General features: G+C 41.4%; 2 protein-coding genes across 12 annotated transcripts in view; both read left to right on the top strand.

The window, feature by feature from the left end:
• LOC134866289 (supervillin-like) overlaps positions 1–7,985 on the top strand; it is a 39,747-nt gene extending 31,762 nt beyond the window's left edge. For 7 of the 8 annotated variants that reach the window (XM_063886376.1, XM_063886377.1, XM_063886382.1 and 4 more), the window contains 10 exons: positions 371–650; positions 1,591–1,742; positions 2,188–2,293; positions 2,417–2,624; positions 3,363–3,496; positions 3,981–4,139; positions 4,424–4,567; positions 4,702–4,823; positions 5,000–5,155; positions 7,173–7,985. In XM_063886376.1, coding sequence (XP_063742446.1) covers positions 371–650; positions 1,591–1,742; positions 2,188–2,293; positions 2,417–2,624; positions 3,363–3,496; positions 3,981–4,139; positions 4,424–4,567; positions 4,702–4,823; positions 5,000–5,155; positions 7,173–7,259 — 1,548 coding nt within the window. In that variant the 3' untranslated portion in view covers positions 7,260–7,985. Of the gene's footprint in view, positions 1–370; positions 651–1,590; positions 1,743–2,187; positions 2,294–2,416; positions 2,625–3,362; positions 3,497–3,980; positions 4,140–4,423; positions 4,568–4,701; positions 4,824–4,999; positions 5,156–5,540; positions 5,562–7,172 lie in introns of all 8 variants that reach the window. The other variant, XM_063886381.1, reaches the window with a different exon arrangement.
• Positions 7,986–10,031: 2,046 nt separating this feature from the next.
• Positions 10,032–16,087, top strand: LOC134866232 (acyl-coenzyme A thioesterase 1-like). 4 transcript variants are annotated; one of them, XM_063886281.1, is made up of 5 exons: positions 10,032–10,131; positions 10,624–11,091; positions 12,325–12,527; positions 12,849–13,499; positions 15,940–16,087. In XM_063886281.1, exons 2-4 carry the CDS (start codon positions 10,629–10,631, stop codon positions 13,455–13,457), a joined length of 1,275 nt encoding a protein of 424 aa, XP_063742351.1. In that variant the 5' UTR covers positions 10,032–10,131; positions 10,624–10,628; the 3' UTR covers positions 13,458–13,499; positions 15,940–16,087. The 4 variants fall into 4 exon arrangements, with proteins under 4 accessions (XP_063742351.1, XP_063742352.1, XP_063742349.1 ...); XM_063886282.1 differs by lacking the exon at positions 15,940–16,087 and adding an exon at positions 14,035–14,162; XM_063886279.1 differs by lacking the exon at positions 15,940–16,087 and having other exon boundaries at positions 12,849–13,976.
• Positions 16,088–16,399: the final 312 nt, after the last annotated feature.

A 16,399-nucleotide genomic window follows, 5' to 3' on the forward strand; every position in this document is an offset into this window, starting at 1 on the left:
TTGATACCAAACAAAGCATCATAGGAAATAAATAGTTCAGGAGTTATCAATAGAAAACTGAAATGGATTTAAAAACTGCTTATTCTAACAATCCCAGAAATAACGTGAAGGATGAATAACACATTACAGGCAACAATAAGCCACTTGAATGATTGATAAAATAAAATATGTATATAAATTTAAAAAAATACAAACAAATAAAATCATTAAAATAATATTAATAAATATTAAAACGTATAAAAAAATAAATACATAAAGAAAATAATAAAGAAATAAAATCAGAACTGTCTAAAGGTTATCATTATTCCATCCTAAAATGTACTGTTGTAATAAATCCTAACCGGGATCTTTGCCTCCTTTTCTCCCCCAGGAGGCCCAGGGGCGAGAGTGCAGGCCTTACGACGCCACCCTGATGCTTCCTGTCCTCGAGTCGTCCATTTCCACCATCTTGGACGGGACGAATGTGGGGCGTGGCCACGGCCCGGTGGAGACGGAGGACCACATGAGGATTCAGGAGATCACCACGGCCTCGGTAGACGTCTGGCACATCCTGGAGTTCGACTACAGCCGCCTGCCACGCCAGAGCATCGGCCAGTTCCACGAGGGGGACGCCTACGTGGTGAAGTGGAAGTACATGGTCAACACCTCAGGTTAGTTACAGGGACAGGCCAACTGCGTCCTCCACAGTATGACGAAAAAACGTTGAGTCACTATCTAAAAACTTACATTTTGAAAAAGAAGTTAGAATTATGAAAACATTGACAGACATTTTCAAAAGTCGACATTGAGAAGAAAAAAAAAAGTCTGAATTGTTTGAAAAAAAATGATAATTTTGATGGAATAGTTGGACATTCAAAAAAGTCGAAGTCAGAATTTTAAAAGATATTCAAAGGAACATCTTTAAAAGACAAAAAGTTCAAGTGAAAATTTGGTTAACATACAAACCATGTTCAAATTTAATTTTGGCAGACATACTATATAACAACAACAAATACGACTTAGAACATCTACAGTTGATTCCTTCGAGAGGAAGTTTAAACTGAGTGAAGGTGCTTAGAAAAAAATCGTATCATTTTGTTTTAGAGATTGTAAAACTTTACAGTCATGTGTTACTCGGATGAGGAACTTTACATTCAAAGCACCACTTTTCAAAACCTAAATCTTTAAAATAAACATCTTTCAGGCTTTTTGATGCTCATAAATGTCAGGCAGGTGAGACTTCCTTCATCTTGAAGATTCAGATAGGTAAATACACAGATCAGTTGGATAATAAACACGTAGATACACATGTAGAGACGGTTTAATTTAAAATATTTAGTTGTGCCTGAATATAATGGCAAATCCCAGCTGCATGTCTCCCTGAAAACAGTAAAAAGTAGATGAATGTGTTAACTAGTAACACCTACAACTGGAAATTCTGATCATAAATGTCCTCTCAAAGCGAGGAGAGCCATTTTTAAAGCTTCAAGGCTCAGATTTCCAGTTTGTGCCAAGAGATAAAGTCTCTCTCCCCCGCAGTAACCACATTATTATTTACAGTTCGGAATAGTTTGTTGATTTTTTTTCTTTTGTCTCGTATGTGTGTCCCAGTTGGTCGTAGGCAGAACCCGGAGGTGAGGAGCAGCGGGCCGGGGAAGGAGCGGTGCTGCTACTTCTTCTGGCAGGGCCGACACTCCACCGTCAGCGAGAAAGGAACGTCGGCGCTGATGACGGTGGAGCTGGACGAGGAGAGAGGAGCGCAGGTACAGGAGAGGAGGCTTCTCTACAGCCAAATAATATGACAAAAAAGTAGCTGATTCAATATTTCAGAGACTCCCTTACAACACCCTACAGTAGTTAGGGAGGCACAATTCATTGAAATGTTATAGAAATTGCAATATGGACATGCACATGATTTGTTAAAGGCTGAATGTGTGTTAAAATATTATTCTTAATGAAGAATTGTGGAACAGAAATCATTATTTTAATCTATTAATCAATAGAAATGAGAATTTATGATGCAGAAATGCTCATTCACCTCAATATCAAGAATCAAATTGCACTAATTATTGTAATTAATGAATGATATTCAGATGTTACATCAATGGATTCTCCAGCTACCTCCCTATCTAAGAGCAGATATACTGTATGTGGTCATTAATGTAGTGTTTTGCATTCATTTCATCACTTTTCTTTGCTGTGTTACAGGTTCAGGTGCAGCAGGGGAAAGAGCCTCCATGTTTCCTTCAGTGCTTCAACGGAGGGATGATCGTCCACGCTGGCAAGAGGGAGGAGGAGGAGGAGAACAATCAGAGTAAACACTTTAAATATTTGTATTCCTCCTATGTGCAGCTATGAAAGTAAAATAAATACAGTGAGGTAGGTTTGTAAGGATAGTCTTTATTATTTCACTGAGCGATGAATCGTCTGTGTGCAGGCGAGTGGCGTCTGTACTGCGTGCGCGGCGAGGTGCCGGTGGAGGGCCACCTGCTGGAGGTGGCGTGTCACTGCAGCAGCCTGCGCTCCAGGGCCTCCATGATCCTGCTCAACATCAACAAGGCCATCATCTACCTGTGGCACGGCTGCAAGACGCAGCTGCACACCCGCAGCGTGGGGAGCACGGTCGCACACAAGATCAAAGAACAGTGAGTTTTATCAGGAAAGGTTGGGAGGACCGTTGAGATAATATTTGAGAAAACAGCTGCTCTTTTATTATATCATAAAGAGTCTGGCTCAGAGCAATATCCAATACTCTGTTGCCATGTCTTAATGTGTGTCCTTGTTTCATGTTGCAAATGGAGCTGCTGTGATGCAAGAAAAAGTATTATCGTGTCATATCGTCGTTGGGCTGCACGATTAATCACAATTGTTCTAATCGCAGGAGCGCAATATTTGTTACAGGCCAAAATATATGTAAATAATATTCTGAATCAAGGCATAGATGTACTGGCCTACCAAATATATCATATGGACTTAATAAAGTATCTTTGTTTGGTACAGATACCCTTAAAAAACTCCCACTATGATCGTTTTAAATACATCTTTTATTGATAATGAAAATAAGTGTGCAATAATGAGCAATCCTCCCAATATTGTAAATCATATCGTATGTGAAATATGATATGCTCACACAAAGTTTATGCAAGAGGGTGACTTTACACTGCAGCAGACAGAAGGAGGAGGTTGTTCTGGATCATATAATGTACATCACTTGATACTGACTGAAAGAACTTGGCAAGAATATGAATCTATGTCCTTGTGCTCCTCTGTCTTTGTAGGCTTTAGAGGGTTATAATTATCTGGTCAGTGCTGGATGTTTTTGGTCGAAACATCAATATATTTTCTTGTGCGTGGGTTACGTTCTGCTCCTTGCTTTCTCTCAGGTGTCCTCTGGAGGCGGGGCTCCACAGCAGCAGTAACGTGACGATCCATGAGTGTGACGAGGGAGTGGAGCCTCCGGGCTTCTGGGAGGCTCTGGGGAGAAAAGACAGGAAGGCCTACGACTGCATGCTACAAGGTGACCATGTACTTTGGTTACTTGTGTATTAACTCTCAGCTATAATAACTATAATAACCCTTTTTTGAAACAGATTGAATCGATCATACATGTTGGCTCCTAAAATTGGCCAATGAAAGGTATGGGGGTTGAATTTATACCATTTTAAAGGCCTCTAATGTGGCCGGAAATAGTTCACCTAACATATGGTATCCTTATGAAAACACTAGTTGAGATGTTTCCTTTTCTGGCTTTTATTTAATTATATTTTAAACAATAAAAGGCCAACGTCTCAAATCCCTTGTTGTGTAATGTTGCCCTAAAAACAATATTTTATTCAAACTAGAAGGAAAAAACAACCAAGATTTAATTAAAGCTTTGGACGTTTACTATTGCTTTGAAATCAGTGACTAAAATACTACATTTAACAGCAATACACAGATCCAAACCTCTGTGCTACATTTGTCATGTGAACCCTGGAATAAGGACTTTATTTCTTTTTCAGACCCGGGTAAATTCAACTTCACCCCGCGGCTTTTCCAGCTGAGCAGCACATCTGGCGACTTTGTGGCGAATGAGTTCTTCCACCCGTCCAGAGCTCCAGACCTGGTCAGCTCCCTGCCCTTCCTGCAGGAAGACCTTTACAACGCGCCACAACAACCTGGTGAGGCCTGCTCACAAACCATCAAGAAACCCGGGGTTGAAGTAGCAATTTTAGCATTTCTGGGTTCTCTCTTCTCAAAGTCAATGGGTTTTCTGAATTAGTTATTAGTTAGAAGCCTGAAATACGACATCAAATACGTAATAATATAATAATAATCATCGCCAAACATTAGCCACCTTTAGCTTAGCGGTGGAGACGTGAAGACATGTGATTTGTGTGTGGTGTAAACATGTCCTTTATTGACAGATATCATGTAGTAATATACCTTTTCCCCTCCCTGACAGCGTTGTTCCTGGTGGATAACTTCCACGAGGTGTACCTGTGGCAGGGCTGGTGGCCTCAGGACAGCGAGAGCACCGGCTCGGCTCGATTCCGCTGGGACGCCGACAGGAAGTGTGCCATGGAGACGGTACTGCAGTACTGCAAAGGTACAAAAGGCCTTGAATACAATGCCGTGTAAATGACATATCTAATGTCATATTATAATATGTTTCTATACTTTAGAAAGACAATTATTCGTTCATGTTTGGTACTGAATGGCCGTGGTGGTTTTCCCCTGCAGAGAAGAACGACAAGAAGCCTCAGAAGTCGTACCTGATCCACGCCGGTCTGGAGCCGCTCACCTTCACCAACATGTTCCCCAGCTGGGAGCACAGAGAGGACGTGGCTGAGATCACAGAGAGGGTACACACACACACACACACACACACACACACACACACACACACACACACACACACACACACACACACTCTCTACATAAACAAGTGAGGGAGAGTTCCTTCCGCAGTAGAGTGCTCCTCTACCTCTGAATATAACACAATGCACTAAAGGGCTGATGCAGAGATTCTGTTCTGCAGGAGGCCGAGGTGTGTCACCAGATCATCCTGGTGGAGGACGTGTTGGCGAGGCTCTGTCAGAACACCTTCCCGCTGGCCCAGCTGCAGGCCCGGCCCCTCCCTGAGGGAGTGGACCCCCTCCGCCTGGAGATCTACCTGTCCGACCAGGACTTTGAGGTCAGACAAACCTCCTTTACAAATGTTTGCACCAAACCTGATTTACTTAGTGTTTGTTTGTTGGAGGCAGCGTTACACTCAGGGCTACATGACTTGAAATTGCAATATGATTCACAGTGAATCTGACGGTGAACGTTTATTATTCAGCTGTGTATTTCATAGGTAGCCAAAAAAACATCAAGATATTTCCAGAAGCTGCTCTATCATTACTGTAACACATCCATCGTTAGTGAGGCAGAGATACAAGTAGACACGTTAGACGCCGTTAATAACAACAGGAGTTATTCCTCATTGATTAAAATATTCAAAGGTGGATGTTTCCACTAAATCTCCATCTTCTCTTCCATAACCTCCATCCTAACTCCATCTAACTCTCACTCCACAGAGCAACTTGTAGGTGGATCAGGTAAGCAGAGACATTTGTGTGATTCAGGCGACCTCTCTCCTCTACGGCACGTCAGCACTGTGTTTCTTCTCTTAATATTTAATATTCATGTGGTTTGACACCTCCGTTTCACTCCTGTTTCACTCCTGTCTCCTCAGTGTGGGTCTGGCTGGGGAGGAAGGTTTAGCGCTTGGCTGCACGATTACATCTGAAATGATCTTCCTGATTAAAGACCAGTCGGTCCAGCCTTTAACAGCGGCAGTCACAAACCATTTAGCATTTACAGCTCCTTCACAGAAGATAACGATTACACCCTTTTCGTGCAAGGAAAGGGAGATCAAATATAAATAATAAGTAGGTATTTATTTTAAGACATACTTATAACACACATGATTTTAAAATATTGAATACTTTTTTTACGCAATGACTCAGACTAGCTTTTAATATTTCTAATTCAACATTATTTGTGTTGGTTTTAAACTGATGCTCAGCCAAACAACACAGACTTTTGAGAAAATATGAATAGTTGTGTAGATAAATGTATTAAATTATTAAACAGATTCAACATTAACTCATTATTTCCAGGAGTTTCATATTTAAAATGTCTTATTTTGCATGTATTTTCCAGGCAGTAAAAGGCCTCCATATAATCCTTAATGTTAGAAGGTTGTATCTATCAGTTTCCAACACACATTTGAGTATGTTAACAAAGGTTTTAAAGTCCTTTTGTGCACTTTCTGTGATAATCGAGCCGGTTAATTGTGCAGCCATTATTCCTCTCCACCAAATTCGACTCATTACACTCTTCTGCTGATGCTTCTCTTCTCATACACACACACACACGCACACACCTTCACCTGAGAGTCTTTCCTCTTCGTTTGAGTAAATGCACTCCAGATTCACCATCAGCTGCTCTGCAGTCTGACTCACTGTCCGTCTGTGGAGCCCAACATGGAGGCATGAAAACACTGAAACCACTAAACTGCCCTCGTCACAACCAACACACAGCACTACTGTGCATACGTCGTTAACATGAAACCAGTGTGTGTTTTCTCAAACAGCCCAGTATTGACCACACAGAAATCCTAATATTACAGAAGCTGTGAGTAATCAGCAAAAATAAGAACCAAATGAGTCTGATATGCAGAATACATCGCTTTATTTTCCAATAGGAACTTGAATAATGCACTTTAACAATCATAATCAAGCTTTTAAATTGTCATCTAATTGTGATAGAACCAAGTCTATAGTTTACACATGTCTGTCCTTAGACCATAGACAGATCATATTAATTGGAAAATTCACAGCCAATTACTTTTTAAAACAACATACCTGAGAATAAAACCCTTGACATTTAGAATAACTGAGTAGTTTTAAAGGCGTTTGAGCTCAGACTTTAAAGACATAAACAACATTTACAGTATTTGAAAGACTATGTTGTACCTTATCTGAGGGAGAACATAAAGAATCCATTACATTTGTTGTGTTTTCTTTCTTCAGAAGACCAATTTGTTAAGGCTCCACAGATTCGATCAGTAACAAGAAAAACCACTTCCCTTTAAAACCGTACATGAGGTCACATTTGTGTCCTGATTAATTACCTGCCTGTACTGTATGTCTTTCTATTTCCAGAAAGCTTTGGAGATGAAGAGAGAGGAATATGAAAGTTTACCAGGGTGGAAGCAAGTGAACCTAAAGAAGGCCAGAGGATTGTTTTAAGCAAGTTTTTTTTAAATTGAAGATGGAAGCAGCGGATAAAAACTGGCCTGTTGAGACGGGAGACACAGGAAATGTCACATTAACCTGTTTTGATGGAAACACGCGAGGACATTGGGATGGAAAAGTACCAGGAATCTGAAGATGAGGAACACGGAGGATGACACTCGCCTTGCTTATAGTCATGTTTCACCTTTAAACTTTGTCATTACCTAACAAAAAATACAAACGTTTTAAGAGAAGGTTGAAAAAACCACAACCTTGCTTCGGTTCATACACGGTGTTTTGGAGTCCCCTCCAAAGTCAGGATTTAAGAATGGAAATGTGCACATAGTACGCTTGGTGTCAGAGTGCCATGCTATGTATGTATGTGTGTGTGCGGCTGTATATAATGTTTGTGTGTAATGTGTATTTGTGTACATGTGTGTAAAAACAAATCCCGTCACGTCAGATGTTGTGAGGGAAGTTTTCTTTTCTGTCCGGATGCTGTCAGGCCACGTAGGATCTCATGTCGCTCCACTGTGTTAAAACTGCTGAGGCGTGACCTACCGAGATGTAAGAGTTGTAATTGTAAAGGTTTGACGAGGAAGAGAAACAGCAGCTCTGAATGTATAGTGCCTTGCTTTTTGTGTACAGTTTATATACAGAAATTCTAGTCTGCATTTTTAAAGACTTTCTTTGTGATATCAGACATAGTGAATTAAATCACAATAATGCTCAACTCAAAAACATGTCTTTCTGTGTCTTCTGGATTCAAACATTTTCACCATGTAATTATTATTCAACCCTTAAATGTGCAATCACATCTTAAAATTAGTTTTGGAAAATTCATTGATTGCTTTTTTCTTTCATTACATCCATATTAAACTGTTATTACACATCTGTACACCCATGTTACACTATTTCTACCCTACAGTACACCGACTGTAATCACACTATTACACCCCTTATATACACGCATATTAATCTGTCATTACACATTAATACACCCTCCATTATACCCACGTTACACTGTTATTAGACCCATATTACACCAATATCACACCAATATTACACCCCTATTTCACCGTAATTACACTTTTGTTCCACCAGTTTTACACATGGACACATGACTGTATTGCCAGGATACAGAAACCACGTTGGGATTTTAGCCTTTGCAGACCATTTACATGCACAAAAACCTATATAACACACTACAGGAAAGGGAAAACCTTAAAAAAAAGCACTCTTAAAATACCTTTCTTATAATTGGTGCATAATTATGAGCTGTAGAAACAAGCTATCTGTGATTCTGAGGGACTGTAACCACATCAAAATCCTGTTGTAGGTTCCATCATGCAACAACACAATGTGTGCTCCGTCAATCATTCATGAAAACACAAGGTAAAATACTGCGAAGATTCACAGCAATGTCAAACCCTCTCTCTCATTCAGCAGAGGGTCCAGAGTCTAGCCTTTATTCCCAGAACAGCACAGTGTGTGACTGCCAGGTAAACTCACTGTTAGCATCCCTGACAGCAGAGAATGAGAAACATGAGAGCCATTGAAGCTAACAGTGGAGTAATTCTCAAACTAAAGGTAAATCCCATTTAGTAATATTGGAACAGGTGGTGCCTCCTCTGGATAAATGTTTCAGGCTTGCAATGAAAATTAGGATTAAAATGTTCAATACGTGGTAACACATATGTTTCCTGTTATCAATAAATCCCAGAAAGAAAGGCCAACTGGAGACAGGAAGGAAGTGTTCAGGTAATGCTACCCAAACCTCTTACAATAGCACACATTTAGTGAGTATTCACAGAAGGATGGTGTGTGTGAGAATGACCCAAATCATGGCAATGTTCATGGTAAAGTAGACAAGATTTATGCAATCAATTGGTTTGTTTTTATTAGTTCTTGGATGATAGCCCTGATGAGTTTAGCCTTCTCCCAGGAGCATGTCATAAGGCACTTTTGCCGCAAGGTGGCAGTATAATGCCAGATTTGATGTATCCCTTGTATTTAGAACAGGCAGGATGGACACTGTTTGGACTTTTATGTACCTTTCTTAAATGATGTTAAGGCTTTGTTCATACTGCAGCAAATTATGATGTGATTTTAAAAACGTTTCTGAACAAAAAAATGGAGGCCCTTTCAAGAAAAAATAATAGCAGTATTTCATTCAACTATATATTTGAAATGCTAGGTGGAGATGAATCCAATAAAAGGTCAAATGTGTCGTATTTGGAGTCACTGGGTCACATGACATAAAACTAAGGAAAAAATAATAAGACTTTTTAACAAAACAAATGCTGGATTGTCATTAAAATACTCATATGAAATATAAAGTAGAATAAAATCCAATAAAAGGTGCAGTAATATAATCCTGCATTGATTGAGTCTGTTGATCACATGACATGGTGAAAGTAATAAAAGGAACAACACTCAAAACAAACACTGCGTATTTCTTTCAAAACATTACATTATATATATATAAAAATAGATAAATGAATAAGTACTGAAATCCTTTTTGTGTTATTTGTTAACTGTAGTAATGATATCTGGTATGAACTGGTAATCACTGAGTTACTTGTCATGGAAGCTAATCAAAATAAATGTAAATTAAATATTACACAGAATATTTTGGCATACTTTTTAGATTAATGGGCAAGTGAATATAGTGATACATTTATAAGTAGTGTACCAAGAAAACCTAAACTAAACTAGTGTACTGTGCGCTGTTGTGAGGCTTTTATTGTGAAAGAGCCTTCGCTTCCTGTTACACTATTTACGAACATGAGCCTGACTTTTGGACTAGTTTTAACCGGGGTTTAACCCAACCAGCAGGTACAAAACAACGGGAAAGAACGAAAGTGCATCTTTCAACACCGAGAAGGTAAGGTTAAGTGACCAATCTACCCGGGGTTTCCAAACATTAACAGCTCATACGGTTTTAGTACGAAGAGCAGAGGTAGGAGAAGTAATCAGATTGCATTCAAAATGTTCCTCCAGTGAAAGTAGAAAGTACTCTCATCTAAATGTACTTAAAGTAGCGACAGTAAAGTAGTCATTGTCTGATTGGTCCATTTCAGAATAATATCTCTGATATGTTTTAGAATGATTGATCATTAAAGTGTTCTCAGAGCTGGTAAAGGTGCAGCTAGTTTGAATGGCTTTGTATACGGCAGGGTAGCTGCTGGATTTACTGCAGGTGAACTAAAGTCTGATTTAAGGGCTGCTTATATTTACCATCATTAATCCTAATCTGCCTAGCAACTAACGGGATTAAATAAAAGTAGTGGAGTAGAAGTACATGATTTACCTCTTCGAAAACAATGGATTAATCCTTAAAACTGAATGTATTTTTAAAGCTTTTCATATGTTCCAGAAGAGATGTCCTCCCAGGTCAGACTGCGGCTGCTGCCCAGAGCCAGATGCATGTTCGACGAGCCGGTCCAGGTGAAGGTGACCGGGCTGAGGTCCAGACAGGTGGTCACCATGAGAGCCGGAACCACCGATGAGAAGGGAGTGACGTTCAGCTCCTCGGCCACCTACAAGGCTGACGGGAGCGGGGAGATCGACCTGCAGAGAGACCCCTCCCTCAGCGGGACTTACACTGGGGTCGAACCCATGGGCCTGCTGTGGTCCATGAGGCCAGACACCTTGCACAAAAGGTTCATAAAAACACGCTCACTAAACCCCCAGGTGGTGAAGTTCTCTGTGCATGAGGAGGAGCAGGAGGAGGAGGGCGGGATGCTGGCAGAGGCGACCAATGAGAGGCTTCTGGTCGGGGACGGGGTCCGCCGGCGCCCGGTCAAAGATGGGAACATTTGTGGAGTCCTGTTTACTCCCCCAGGTTAGTCCATTCCTCTCCAAATCAAACACTAGTGCATGGCTAAAGCCTGATAAAGCTAATTCCTTTCAGGAACCAATAAGTCGCTGAGAGGCTGAGGTCCGGCCTGGTTGCTTTGAATAAAATCTTAATTTAATGAAAATGGTTGCCTTATTATCACATGTACAACATATAGTCTGTATAATCCAGTTATTAAAAATTGCGTTCAACAGAAAATACACCGACCCTCTCACTCTTTCCCTCACACACCTCACACAGGTGATTTTTGACTCCAACAATGATAAATAACAACATAAAAAAAGACCAATAACAAATTGTAACCAACCAAAACTCCGTATTAAATCTACAACACTAAGTACCAGTGTTGCAGTCAAGTCACTATGCCTCAAGTCCAAGTCCAGGTTCAAGTCTCCAGTGTTCAAGTCCAAGTCATTAAAAAAAATTCCAAGTCGAGTCCGAGTCGAGCCCACTTCTCATCCAAGTCAAGTCCGAGTCGAGTCCCTATTGATCAAGTCTGGGGGGGGGGGGACACACGATAGCAGAGCGAAGAGGTACAGGAGGCGTAGAGCGAGGAGATCATTGCCCACTAGTTAATCGATTGTGGATGGCGTCGTGCTCGCGGACGGAATAAGAAAAAACTAAATGGGTCGCGAAATACACCTGGGCGGTCTGCCCAAGTAAAGTCTATGTGTGGGAAACCCTGTGTTATTAAACTTCAACTTCGTCGACCTCAGGGCTTTAATGACAAAGTCGAGTCCTTTCGAGTCATCGCGAGACCGAATGCACAAGTCCGAGTTCAAGTCATTAGTGCTCAAGTCCAAGTCAAGTCACGAGTCTCTAAATTTAGTGCTGTAGTACTCGAGCCCGAGTCCCGGACTCGAGTACTACAACACTGCTAAGTAGCACCGTCTGACATCCATGGCTCCAACAACACTAACCCTAACCCATAGTCACCACGAGATCATGGATTACCGTTTTTAAGCGTCTGTTTACACATTTTGTTGAAACCTACGTGTTTTTTTGGAACAAGAAGTGACATGAGAGGATGGAGCAGGGGTTGAGATCATAGTCAGAAAAATCTTTTTTGTGGTGTAATAAATCAAGTGAGAAGAAGGGTCATTTTTTCATAGTCTTCTATACAATCTGACTGTAGAGACATTATACACACTGCAGGTTCAAGGCTCTCCTGCATCGGCTTTAGTTTTCAGACCTGCTTTTCTTTTTGTCTTTACTCAGGAGAAGGTCCGTTCCCTGCTGTGCTGGATCTGTACACTTTCGGTGGAGGTTTGTCGGAGAAAAGGGCCTCTCTGCTGGCCAGCCGGGGATTCGTGGTTCTGACTGTAGCGCTGTACGGCTACGATGACATGGCGAAGAACATCAAAGAGGTCCATCTGGATTACTTTGAAGAAGCGATAAAGTTTTTAAAAATGCAAGATAAGGTGAGTACAGGCCACTGAAGGTGCTGAAGTTGGAAATATTTAAAATTCTTTGCTCAGTGGCAACAGACCAATGGATGATTGCTTACAAAAGAGCTAATCTTGTGGGCGTTAAAGTCATATGATTGCATTCCATTTCCTTTAGCTGACACTGTTATCCAAAGCGACTTACAATAAGTGCATTCAACCATGAGGAAGCACACTCAAAAGCAAAAATCCTGCAGTTACCTATCTATAAGTCCAACCAGATGAAGTGCTGCTGCATTAGCTTCTCTTAAAGCCAAAGAAAAACAAGCAGCTCACAGTTTGCTCGTTTGTCCTCAGGTTGGCAGCAAAGCAGTCGGTGTAATATCCATTTCAAAGAGTGGAGATCTTGCACTATCTATAGCCTCTTACCTGCCAGACGTTGGAGTCACAGTGTGGATTAATGGCTGCTCTGCCAACACCATGTTACCCCTCTTCTACAAAAAAAGCCAGATCCTCCCTGCGTTGATGGTGGACATGAGCCAGATGATTCCTACAGCGTCCGGGGCCTTTAACTGCAAGTATGTGCTGCAAAATCCCCTAGCAGAGGAGAACAAGGCCACCCTGGTCCCCATCGAACAAGCCCAGGGACGCTTCCTCTTCGTGGCTTCAGAGGACGATCTCAACTGGGACAGCAAGGCCTACATGGAGGACATGGTGGAGAGACTGCAGCGTCACGGGAAGCACAACTTCGAGAGTGTGTGTTACCCCGGAGCGGGACATTACCTAGAGCCTCCGTACGGACCCTATTGCCCCTCCAGTTTTCACGGGGTTGCAGGAAAGCCGGTCCTGTGGGGGGGTGAACCCAAGTCCCACGCAGCGGCTGAAGACCACCTGTGGAATAAGATCCAAGAGTTCCTCAGAACTCACCTGAGCTGTGGAGCTCCGCAGACTAAAGCCCGGTTATAGACACAGAACATCATCATATGAAGACAACACAAACAGCTGATTGTAAGTAATCGTATAGCGAATAACTCAACGTTTGATTTGATGATCGTTGATGTGCTGAAAAATAAATGCTTATTTTGTAGCCCTAGAGTTGTACCTTTACTAATGTATGCTGCTAAAAAAAGTGGCATAGCTGTGATGAGTTGAACAATGATTGAGAGTCATTGAATCAAACGACATGGACGCTGAAAATGATAAAGATTTATGCTGAATCATCATTTAATTATTCATTTAAAATAGAAAAAGCACCAAAATCCTCTTTAAAAAAAGGTTGGTCCTCCTTGTCCAGTCTTTCATTTACAATTCCACATTGACTGAAGTCCTGAGCTCACATGATATTAATGCTATGAATATATACACATATAAAATAAGCACTTTTTGAACATTAAAGTAGAGGAACATAATACAAAGATGAACCGCAGAATAGGGCCTCTTATAGAAGTATAGAAGTAGTACTCTTTAATGAGTAAGGATTGGAAACTGTGCAATCAATCCTTAATAATGTCTGTTTCCGTGTGTGTTTTGTTTTTGCAACCAGCGCTGCTGACGCCTCTTGTATCCATTCCAAACATCGGGAGGAGGCTTGGTGGAAATGTGTGAAGCTTTTTTTATGGGTTTATAAATGTTTCAACCTTCCCTTCAGGCCGCAGCCAGTCACCTCGAAACAACCTTGGCAAAACAAAATAGAAAGAGAACTATAAAGGAAATGAGAGGCTGAGAAACAAAACATGACTTATTGGTAACTATCGCATCCTGCTCTTTCCATCCCGCTCAGAGTCGAGAGATACCGCGTTATTGTTCCTACCCGGCTCGCTACAGAGCGAGTTCATCAAGATAGCAGCAGCAGCCGCCTTGATCTGCCTCCTCCATTTATTGAGCAGCAGCGTGGAAAAGCTCTCTGGCTGCCGAGCGTTCTTTGTGTTTACGTGTCTGACTGCTCCCTTTATGTCATTTCAGCTGCACACAGCTCTCATCAGCCTCCGGCTTCTGAAAGGCAGGGAATTGTATTTTCCACTACTGTACCTGCACCAAAAGATGCACCGGGATCAGAAGCTTGAGCTCCCGTGTTCCTCTGTAAAACTGGGTTTATGTTTGTGTTAGCAACAGAGCCTTTGAGGAGAACACTTGGAGGCTGTAAGGAAAGTAATTTGTAAGCTTGTGCAATATCACAAAGTGGATGAATTAATGTTAACACGACTCCTTTGGGGAACAGAATTAGATAACTGCTGATAGCAATGCTGTCAGTGAGAGCAGAGCCATCCTTTCCTGAGATAAATAGGTTGCTTTGGTCAAATAATGAGCTGCAAAACATGCATACGCACTTCTAACCAGCTAGTTTCTTAGCCATCTTCCTTTTTTTTTACATTTCCTGTAGACATTTTGGAAAGATTCTGATCAAATATACATATATGTTTGCAATTAGAGGCCTTTAAGACAAAGCACATGGTCCTAAAAGCACTCTTGGATTCTTCTGGAGAAATTCAGCCCTATTTTTTGCCATTAATCTAAACTAGACTTGTCTTTTTGTTGACCTACTTGCAGTACTTACTCCTGTATCTGTAGCTATGTTTGTTAACCAACATTTTGAATTATTTTAGCTGTAGGTCTGAGTTAATTTGTCAAATATGAGCGCCACATCAGGTCATCTTCAGGGTCATATTTGTATTTTCTGTCTCTCCTGGGACTTGTCTCCATGCTCTAATGTTCAAAAAGCTCTTTATGTTTCTCATACTGCCTGTACTGCAGGCCCTCCTTTCACCCTCTGTCTGAAACCAGAGCCCAGTCAGCTCTGTTGTGATTGGTCAACCGCTTACAGATGTCCCGCCCCTCAGCCTATACATTGTGTTGGAGCGCTAGTCAATAGAAGCAGTGTCCGAACTACGGGGGGACTCGGGGGATCCGAGACCCCCTGAAACTGACACGAGATCCCCCGAAAACATGATTTGGGAAATGTTGGGGGGTCTCTAAAATATCAGTCAAGAGAAAAATGGGACCCCCCGAAAATCTCGGCATAGTTCGAACACTGAATAGAAGTGCAATTGTTACGAAGTGATGTCACTATGATCTGAAAGTAACAAAGGAGTCCAGGCTGTGGGGGGAAGTGTGTGGGAGAGAAACTCCCTCTGCAGGGAACAGGGATTTTAGTCTTTGCAGACCATTTACATGCACTAAAATCTATGTAACACACTACAGGAAGGGGAAACAGCTCCTTCAAAGTGACATGTCATGCGATGTAAATGTTAAATGAAACGTTTTGAACTTTTGAACTTCCAGTCCACCCACTTCCTTTAACTCCTGTCTGTGTCTAACCGTGACTTTTGCCAGAGACAGAGGAGCAGGAAAACGTAAACACATCCAGAGTGTGTGTAGCACCTGCATCATAAATCTCACTGTTCCAACAGAAACGATACACACTCTGACACACACTGTTGTTGTTTTGCAGGGTTTATAATCTTCCTTCAGGCTCACTAGCCCTCCTCTGACAGGACATCCATAACTGCTGTATTTTCAATGAGTGATAATGACACGGAAGCAGGAAGCATTGCCGAAAGAGAAACACAATCAAAGAGCAAACATCCTGATGCTGCAACAAGGGTTTTTAGGAGATATGGAGATAACTGAAACTGTAGTCTTGTGCCAGATTGTGTGAGTTTAATTGTCTTTGCATGATCTGGATTAAATGCAAAACAGCCCCGTTTTCGACGACTCATTGGTTTGAAATCTGACTTTGTTGCTCTGGTTGTCCTCTTTTAAGCTTCATATCACATAATGCAATCACACAGAAATATGCAAAACCATCCTCCCCCCAGAAACTCCTCTGCAGCCGTTACGAGCATATTAAAACAACGAAATAATGAAATCAAAAACACAATCTAGAGAAAGCAGAGCTGACTGTTTCCATG

The sequence above is a fragment of the Eleginops maclovinus genome, chromosome 6 (genome assembly GCF_036324505.1).
Source record: "Eleginops maclovinus isolate JMC-PN-2008 ecotype Puerto Natales chromosome 6, JC_Emac_rtc_rv5, whole genome shotgun sequence".
NCBI lineage: Eukaryota > Metazoa > Chordata > Actinopteri > Perciformes > Eleginopidae > Eleginops > Eleginops maclovinus.

Coding starts and splice junctions, on each gene's coding strand:
- LOC134866232 (XM_063886281.1), top strand. CDS start 10,629: ATGTCCTCCCAGGTCAGACTGCGGCTGCTGCCCAGAGCCAGATGCATG. Junction 11,092..12,324: donor AGTCCTGTTTACTCCCCCAG/GTTAGTCCATTC, acceptor GTCTTTACTCAG/GAGAAGGTCCGTTCCCTGCT. Junction 12,528..12,848: donor TTTTAAAAATGCAAGATAAG/GTGAGTACAGGC, acceptor GTTTGTCCTCAG/GTTGGCAGCAAAGCAGTCGG.